At 49.0% G+C, this 9,288-nt stretch overlaps 1 protein-coding gene across 1 annotated transcript; it reads right to left on the reverse strand.

Annotated features, from left to right (window-relative positions):
* Window positions 1-574: 574 nt before the first annotated feature.
* On the reverse strand, window positions 575-5,538 carry LOC101131692 (sialic acid-binding Ig-like lectin 13). Its single transcript, XM_019015044.2, has 7 exons — window positions 5,505-5,538; window positions 5,062-5,442; window positions 4,597-4,875; window positions 4,323-4,370; window positions 1,411-1,665; window positions 990-1,083; window positions 575-647 (listed from the first exon to the last, which is right to left on the reverse strand). The coding sequence occupies exons 1-7, from the start codon at window positions 5,536-5,538 to the stop codon at window positions 575-577; spliced, it is 1,164 nt and encodes a 387-aa protein (XP_018870589.2).
* Between the last annotated feature and the right edge of the window lie 3,750 nt (window positions 5,539-9,288).

Genomic DNA, 9,288 nt, shown 5'->3' on the forward strand with positions numbered 1-9,288 from the left:
GTCAGGCTGGTGGGAGCAGAGGAAAGCAAAGAGAGAAAGCAGATAAGCTACAAGCCTGCCTTTCTTCATGGTTCAGGACAGGTAGCCCTCCTGTGCAAATAACTCACAACTTTTCTGTGCCCAGCTATCACCAGAACCTCAGCCGATAGAGCAATGCGAGTTAGCTCACTGCAGCCTTGGCATTATCAGTACTCCATGCATCCCTCTGCAGCACAAGCACCACAAGCCCCTTGCTGGGGCAAGCCTTTGTCTCTTTGCAGTCAGCTCCTCTCTTGCTGGCCTGCCCGTTGCAACATATTTTCATACTTTCTCTAATAAATCTGCGGTTCTACACCTACAACTGTCTTGGTAAATTCTTTTCACTGCCCGTGCCAGTGGCCCCAGATAGTCACTTACCCGTGACAAGAGGCGGGGCCACTGTGTCATCAGTGGGATGGGGATCCCAGGAGGAGAAAAGGGTTTGGGGAGGGAGATGGGTGGACCATGCTGAGCAGAGCAATCGTGGGGGCCATCAAGGGGGAAGTGCCCAGTGGGATGTTGGAGGGTGAGATACCCTCAACACTCACCTGAGAGATTAACCTTTGACAACCTTTGCAGCCTCTACACCTGTAGCTGCCTTTGCTGCCTTCCTCCGGTGGGACTTCACCCTGAGTGAAGAGACAAGGACCTGTGAGTGCGGCCAAATCAGGGTGCAGGGGCCAGCAGACTCACTTCCCTGTGTTCTGCTAAGGGGCTGGAGGGGACTGATGTGGAAAGAGCAGGTTCAGCCTCCAAGACCTCCACGATGAGAGAAGGAACCTCTCACCCTGGACACACAGCAAAGTTGGGTACAGAAAACATTTTCTTGGGTGAAATTCTCACCACAGCTGAGCCTCTGTGGGCCCAGGTTCTCTTGACTGGTTCAGGACCCTCCAGCACTGGGACTCAAATTCAGCATTGTGTCCCCTGCCCTCCCCGCACCTCCCTTTGCTCCCTGGGGCAGTGCTTACCTGAGGATGATGAGGCAGAGGAAGAGAAGCAGGATCTTCACAGTGGCCTCCCCGATGGCCACCAGAACCACCTCTGTCATGGGCCCTGATTTCCCTGCAAAAAGGTGCATGAGGTGGATTCATCTGCTAAACCACAATTCCTTATTGTTCCTCTCCTGATAATTGGACATAGGTTCTACCAGTTCTACCTGCATCCCTGCATGTCAGTAAACAGCCCAGGGCTTACCTCATCCCCTACCAAGACTGAGCAGCAGTAGAAGAAGGCTCTGGCCCCTGAGACATTGCTGGCCTCACAGCTGAGGCTGAGGCTGAGCTGAGCACAGCCTTATTCTCTTGGTGAGCCCGGTGGACTACTTGTTCAAGACCTGGGAGTAAAGGTCATTGGGAGAGAGGATCTGGTGTGCAGCCCCTTGACACTCACTCTGCACAAAGAGCCTCAGGGAGACTTGCTGGGAACCCAGAGGGTTCCGAGCTCGGCAGGTGAATTCTCCTTCATTCCTGAGGTTCATTTGAGGCAGCTCCAACATCCCGGGGTTGGGCTGTGAGGGGCTCAGGATCAGGTTATCCTGGGCCCAGCTCAGCCTGGCGGGAGGATTGCTATCAACAGCACAGATCAGGCGCAGGGACTGTCCTTCCAGGACCTGAAGAGATGATCCATTTCTCAGGGTTGTGGATGCTGAAGAAAAAGAGACAGAGGATCAGAGTGACAAAGAGGTTGAGAGAAAGAAGAAGGACACCTAAGGAGACCAAATAGAGGAACAGATTCAGACTCACGAGAAGCAAAAACTGATAGACTCTGTGAGATGGATCCAGAAAGCGGGGTGAGCCTGGGCTTAGAGGGTGCCTCAGGCCCCAATTTCTCTACATAGCATGGTTTACATTTGTCTCTGCACTGATGGGCCCTTTTTGGCTGGATTTGTGCCCCAGAAATCACAGAGGGAGGGTCTCGGGCTTCACGGGGCAACCAAATAAGATGTCAGTTTAGGCCCATATTCCATGTCCTCTTCAATGCTGTCGCTGAAACCTCAGCTTCCAGGTTCTCCCTGAACCTTCTTGTTCTTTATCCGGGTCCTTACCTGACACTGGTTTACTGACTTATCACTGTGCCTCTGAGAGGCTCTCACTCCCAGAAATTCAGAGTCTGGTTGGTAGCAGGATTTAGGAACAGGTGCTCATGAGGCCACATGACATGTGGTGGAGGTGACTCAGGCTCCAGTAGCCTTGGGGATGTCAATGTATATAAGACCAGGTAAATTATGTGATCCAGGAAGGCTTCCTGGAGGAGGCATACCTACTTCACACAGGAAGTAGTAGGGTATGGAGGACAAGCAGGGGTAGCTAGATAATGAGGGCTGGAAGGACATTCCATTAAGAAGGAACAGAAAGTGCAAAGATGACAAAAACCTGATCACATCCAGAAAATGCAAATAGACCTGCAGGGCTGGAGGGAGACAGGGTGTACAGGCTGGGGTGGAGGGTGGAATTCAGACACAAGACAGAGGAGGAAGACTGGGGAGATTTTTTTTTTTTTTTGCCGCCCAGGGTAGAGTGCAGGTGCTTGACCTCGGCTCACTGCAACCTCCACCTCCTGGGCCCAAGCAATTCTCCTGGCTCAGCCTCCCATGTAGCTGGGATTACAGGCATGCACCACCACACACAGCCACACACAGCTAATTTTTGTATTTTTAGTAGAGATGGGGTTTCACCATGTTATTCAGGCTGGTCTCGAGCTCCTGACTCAACAATCCACCCACCTTGACCTCCCAAAGTGTTCTGGTTACAGGCGTGAGCCACTGCACCTGGCCGAGATTTGTTTTAACAAATTCGGCATGGGGGTAATTGTCACCAATAAAAGAAATCAAGGAGTGTGAATACAGGAATAAATCAATTCCTGTACACTGAGAAAATCATGGACAGCTAAGACAAAGCCACATGGGGCTGGGCATGGTGGCTCACACCCGTAATCCCGGCACTTTGGGAGGCCGAGGTGGGCAGGTCACCTGAGGTCAGGAGTTCGAGACCAGCCTGGCCAACCAACATGGTGAAACCCCATCTCTACTAAAAATACAACAACAACAAAAAATGAGCCGGGAGTTGTGGCTCGTGCCTGTAATTCCAGCTACTCGGGAGGCTGAGGCGGGGGCGTCGCTTGAACCCAGGAGGTGGGGTTGCAGTGAGCCGAGATTGTGCCACTGCGTTACAGCCTGGAGGGAAAAAGAAAGAAAGAAAGAAAAAGCCACATGGCATATTGGGATATGTATTTGTAATGTATATTACTGATATTCAGTAATTTCTCAAACTGAAGAGAGCCTCAAGAATAAATAATAAAGGTAAAATCCCTCTGGAAAGCTGAGAAAAGACTATAAACGGGAGTTCACAGAACAAAAGAAATAAAATGGCTCCTTAACGTACAAAAAAAAAGCATACCATTCACAGTAAGAGAAACATTCTAATGAATGTGTACATGGAGATGCAGATTTTCACCCAATATTGGCAAAGGTCCAAGTGTCTCACCCCACACTGGGTTGGTGAGGCTGGGGAAACTCACGCATTCACCTATTCCTGTCGGCAAGGTGAGCCTGTCCTTTTTAGATAGAGAACAACATGGCCATATCTCTCAATATTCAAAAAACACAATGGCCCAGCTATTTTGCATTTAACTTAGAGACATTCACATACACACTTGTGAGAAGAGATACAGGATAAATCACTATAGCAGTTCTGTGCTCAGATAAGTTAGTGCCATGATCATGAATTAGGAGACTCCACAAAATCAGAGTCCATCCATGCAGCAGAATCACACACAGCCCTAGAGGAGGGGGCGGACAGTCTCTCTACTGACGTCAAACCACCTCTGAGATCCTCCATGTGCACAAACCAAGGCTCAGAGCAGCCTGGATGGACACTAGTGAATTCTGGTGAGGGGCACAGGCCTCTAAGGACAGACTCTGCTGTGCATTTTGAATTTTTGCCCATGCGACAATATCATCTATCCAGAAGTATGAGGTCAGAACTATTAGGGAAAATAAAAAGTTGAGGCTGAATGTGTGTTCCGGGAGTGGATCATCAGGGGCCTCGGGGCTGGGGCTGCGTGATTGTCACCCTGCCCTTGCAGTGGGGCCAAGGTGTGTGTGTGTGCAGGATTCTGAAGGGAGTCGGGGGGAGGGGACAGGTGCTCAGGTGGCCACTGGGGCTGAGGATGCAGAGAGGTCCTGGGTTCACCCACATGGGGCTCTCAGGTCACCAGGGTGAGTCCAAGATGAGGAGGGACCTGGCCCTGCTCTGAGCTGGAGGCCCTGCTTCCCCAGCCCCAGGGAGGGAGCACCATCCTACCTGTGCCGTCTCCTTGGAAGACAGTCAAGGTCAAGTTCTGAGGAGGGTCTGGGACAGAAAGACACAGCAACCCGCATCACTGTGAGGGCTGGGGGCACCGGTCCTCTCTCCCCAGGAGCTGCATAAACAGGGAAGGCAGAGCCAGTGTCCTCCTGACCCCCAACTCCAAGCCCAAATTCCAGGACTCGGCACCCATGTCCAGCCCTGACCCCCATCTCCTGCTCTCAGTGACCCCACCCCATCAGGGACCTAGGTGTCCTGGCCCAGCTCTCACAGGATACATTGAGTTGGACGGTCCTGGTCGTGGTTACACCGGCCCTGGGCAAGGTCACCTGACAGGTGAGTCTGCTGCCCTGGTCCTGGGGCTGTGGGATAAGGGTGACCACTGAGGAGAGGGCTGTGGTGGGGCTCAGTGGGGACACAGAGGTCCCAATCCAGGAGAAGATGGGGGGTGTCCCCTGCTCACAGGCCCAGGGCACAGAGCAGATCAGGTTCCTGGGGCGGCCAGACTTCAGGGCCCCCGGGATGAGGATGTCGGGCCTGTGTGTCAAGGCTGGTGAGGAGAGGGGGATGCAGGATCAGGAAGGGGTTCTGAGGTGCAGCTCGGGGGAAGTGCAGGCTCTGGTTCAGGTCTTCCCCTGTGCCTGACTCACTTCGCCCTTTACCCCTTCCCAGCCCGGCCCTGCCTTGCAGCCCCCATGACCTCCCGCTGTGGCTGCTCCTGGATCCCGTGCCTTACCCGTCACATGCACAGAAAGCGGGGAATCTTTGTAATTATATTTCATCATTGTTTCCTCCACACGAAAGAAGTACGAACCACTGTCCCTCCTCCTGGCGTCTCTGATGCTCAGGGAGCAGTTTTTCTCCCTGGGATTACCCAGGAGGCGGAATCGACCCCGCGTCTCCTCCCGCACTTGTCGAGCAGGGTCATTTGTGGCCACTGGAGCATCCCGTAGAGGATTGTCTCCTTCCCGGAACCAGTAGCCACGAGCAAGGTTAATCTTGATGAAGGTGTGCCTCAGGTAGAAGAAAGTGCAGGGCACGAAGACGCACAGACCCTCCTGCACCGTCACCGACTCTGGCACCTCCAGCTGGAATATGCCCTCCAGAGCCAGGGCCCCTGTGGAGACACGAGGGTCAGGTTGGCTCATCCCCACAGCCCCTCTCCCTGGGGCCACTCACCTGCCCACAGCAGGGGAAGCAGCAGCGGCAGCATCTCTGAAGCGGAGGCTCCTTGTGCTCCCCCTTGTGAGGAGAGAAGGGGAAGGGAGTGGAGGGGAAGGGCGGTGGGGCCGATCGGGAAGCTGAGGAGGAAGAGAGACTTCAGCCCTGCACAGAAGAGGAACCTCAGGCCCACAAGTCAGAGCTCCTCTCCTCCGCACCGACTGGACGGAAACCCCATGGCCCAGAGAACCCAGCGACCTGCCCAGAGAGGAGAGGAGATGGAGCAGAAACTGATTCTTACCGGAGCCTGGATCAGGACCTCTGGGGACATCCGAGCCATGGGACACTCATGAAGATCTAAAAACAGAAATTGCTGGGCTAAAGGCTACCCGTATGCTTAACTTTGGTAAAATGGCATAGACTTTTACCACTCCTCCCAGCCATGTGCCAGAATTCCAGTAGCTCCACGCCCTTATCAATGCTTGGTATTGCCATGCTTTATGTATACCTATACACTTAAATTAAAAATGTTTTTTGAGGCAGGGTTTCACTCTGTCGCCCAGGCTGGAGTGCGGTGGCACCATCTCGGCTCACTGCAACCTCCACCTCCTTGGCTCAAGCAATCCTCCCACCTCAGCCTCCTGAGTAGTTGGGACCACAGGTGCTCACTGCCACGCCCGGCTAATTTTTGTATTTTTTTGTAGAGATGAGGTCTCACCATGTTGCCCAGGCTGGTCTTGAACTCCTGACCTCAAGCGATTCTTCCTCTTTGGCCTCCCAAAGTGTTAGGATTATAGGCGTGAGCCACTGTGCCCAGCTTATGCTTTATATTTGAAGAGTTCTAGTGACAGTGCAGTGGCATCTTATGTTTAATTTTTTAAAATTTACTTAAAGTTAGATATGGTTGAATTCATTCTTTATCATATGTAATTTTATGTGGGTTGACCGATGCATATAGTTATATACACAACCGCTGTGAAGACAATGAAAAGTGTCATTACCTGACATTTCCTCCCTCTGCTGACTCTAGGTAGTCAATCCTCCCTCTACACTTAGTCCCTGAGAAAACACGGATCTATTCTCCATCCCTGTCGTTTTGACTTTTTATAGAATGTCATATAAATGGAATCATACAAAATGTATCCTCTAAAATCTGGCTGCATTTACTTGGCGTAATGCTTTTGAGGCTCATCTGTGGGGCTGGGTATAAATCCGTCATTTTAGTTTAATTGTTGACTGGTGCTCCATTGTTTTCATGGTCTCTCATTTTGCATATATTTGCCATTTGCGGAGCATTGCAACTGTTTTCAGGTGCTGGTGACTCTAAAATAATGTTGCTACAAACATTCCATTCAACTTTCTGTGTGTGAACATAATAATGTTGCTATAAACATTCCATTCAACTTTCTGTGTGTGAACATAATAATGTTGCTACAAATATTCCATTCAACTTTCTGTGTGTGAACATAATAATGTTGCTACAAACATTCCATTCAACTTTCTGTGTGTGAACATAATAATGTTGCCATAAACATTCCATTCAACTTTCTGTGTGTGAACATAATAATGTTGCCATAAACATTCCATTCAACTTTCTGTGTGTGAACATAAGTTTTTAATTCCCTTGAGTAAATACCTAGGAGTCAAGTGCTTGGCCAAACGTACACTTGGTCAAGTGTAAGTTTAAATTTATACGAAATTGGCAAACTATTCTCCAAAGTGTATATACCATTTTGTATTCCTACCAGCAGTAGACATGAGCTCTGATCACTTCACATCCTTGCTAGCATTTGATATCATCCACATATTTTAAAATTTCTTGTTACCTTTGTTGTACTTTTCAGTCATTTTTCTTAGGTATGTAATTCTACCTCATTCTTCTTCGATTCTACAATTACCTAATGACAAATTATATTGAGGCTATTTTCACGGCCTTGTTTGCCATCTGCTTTTCTTTTTTGGTGAGGTGGCTATGAAATCTTCAGTAGCTTTATTCTTAATTGTGGTAAAATATACAGAAGAAAAAAATTACCGTTTTAACTATTTTTCAGTGTTTAGAGAAGTTGCACCAAGTACACTCACGTTGTTATGAATCACCATGATTGATCTCCAGAAGTTTCTTCATCTTCCCAAACTGAAACTGCATCAAAGAGGTGAAAACCCCCTATTTCTTTCTGATCACAGCCCCTGGCAAGCATGGCTCTACTGTCTGTGTCTGTGAATTTGCCTCCTCTACACACCTCATATAAGTGGAATCACACAGTGTTTGTCCTGCTGTGACTGACTTAGCACAATATATTAAAGGTTCATCCACACTGCCTCATGTGCTAGCTTCTCCTTCTTTTTTTTTTTTTGTTGTTGTTGTTGTTTGAGACAGAGTTTCACTCTTGTCGCCCAGGCTGGAGTGCGATGGCGTGATCTCAGCTCACTGCAACCTCCACCTCCCGGGTTCAAACAATTCTCCTGCCTCAGCCTCCTGAGTAGCTGGGATTATAGGCACCTGCCACCAGGCCCGGCTAATTTTTTTTTTTTTGAGACAGAGTTTCGCTCTTTTTGCCTAGGCTGGAGTCCAGTGGCGTCATCTTGGCTCACTGCAACCTCCACCTCCCAGGTTCAAGCAATTCTCCTGCTTCAGCCTCCCGAGTAGCTGGGATCACAGGTACGTGCCACCACACCCGGCTAATTTTGTATTTTTAGTAGAGATAGGGTTTCACCATGTTGGTCAGGCTGCTCTCAAACGCCTGACCTCAGTTTATCCGCCTGCCTCAGCCTCCCAAAGTGCTGGGATTACAGGCGTGAGCCACCGTGCCCGGCCTGTATTTTCTTTCTTTTTTATTTTTTTTTAACTTTTTTATTTTATTTTATTTTATTTTATTTTATTTTATTTTAGTAGAGATGGGGCTTCACCATGTTGGCCAGGCTGGTCTCGAACTCCTGACCTCAGGTGATCCACCTGCCTCGGCCTCCCAAAATGCTGGGATTACAGGCGTGAGCCACCACGCCTGCCTCCTTGGTTTTTTTTGTTTGTTTGTTTGTTTTGTTTTTTGTTTTCTTTTTCTTTTTTTTTTTCTGAGATAGGGTCTTGCTCTGTTGCCCAGGCTGCAGTGCAGTGGCATGACTGGGCTCACTGAAACCTCTGCCTCCCAGGTTCAAGTGATTCTGCTGCCTCAGTCTCCCGAGTACCTGGGATTACAGGCACATGCCATCATGCCTGGCTAAGTTTTGTATTTTTAGCAGAGATGGGGTTTCATCATGTTGGCCAGGCTGGTCTAGAACTCCTACCTTCAAGTGATATGCCCACCTCGGCCTCCCAAAGTGCTGGGATTACAGGCATGAGCCACCATGCCCCAGCCCAGCTTCTCCTTCTATTTTAAGGCGGAGTAATATTCAATTGTATGTATATAATACACTTTGTTCATTCACTTTTTAGGAATAGAAGGGTTGCTTTTCCCTTTTACCTACTGTGAATATGCTTCTGTGAACACAGATGCATAAAACTGTGCAAGTTTTATGCTCAAGTTCTGGCTTTTGATCTTTTGGGCCATATACCCAGAAGTGAAATTGCTGGATCATAAGATCATTCTATTTTTAATTTTTTTGAGGAACCCCACTACTACTCTCTAGAGCAACTTCACCATTTAACTTTCCCATCAGCAATGCACAAGAGTTCCAATGCATAAGAAATCACATGGACAGCTCAGCAAGCTGAATAATGGCCACCCAAAGAAATACAGTCTCAGCTCCTTGAACTTCTAAATATTACCTTACAAATAAAGTGTCTTTGTATAATTTTTTTTTGAGA

The sequence above is a fragment of the Gorilla gorilla genome, chromosome 20 (genome assembly GCF_029281585.2).
Source record: "Gorilla gorilla gorilla isolate KB3781 chromosome 20, NHGRI_mGorGor1-v2.1_pri, whole genome shotgun sequence".
Classification (NCBI taxonomy): Eukaryota; Metazoa; Chordata; class Mammalia; order Primates; family Hominidae; genus Gorilla; species Gorilla gorilla.

Excerpts from the sequence above, each read along its gene's own strand:
- LOC101131692 (XM_019015044.2), bottom strand. The coding sequence starts at position 5,538 with ATGCTGCCGCTGCTGCTTCCCCTGCTGTGGGCAG. Across the intron at positions 1,666-4,322 it reads CTTCCAAGGAGACGGCACAG|CATCCACAACCCTGAGAAAT; the intron begins GTAGGATGGTGC and ends CTTTTTCTTCAG. Across the intron at positions 1,084-1,410 it reads CCTGAGGCTCTTTGTGCAGA|GGAAATCAGGGCCCATGACA; the intron begins GTGAGTGTCAAG and ends ACCTTTTTGCAG.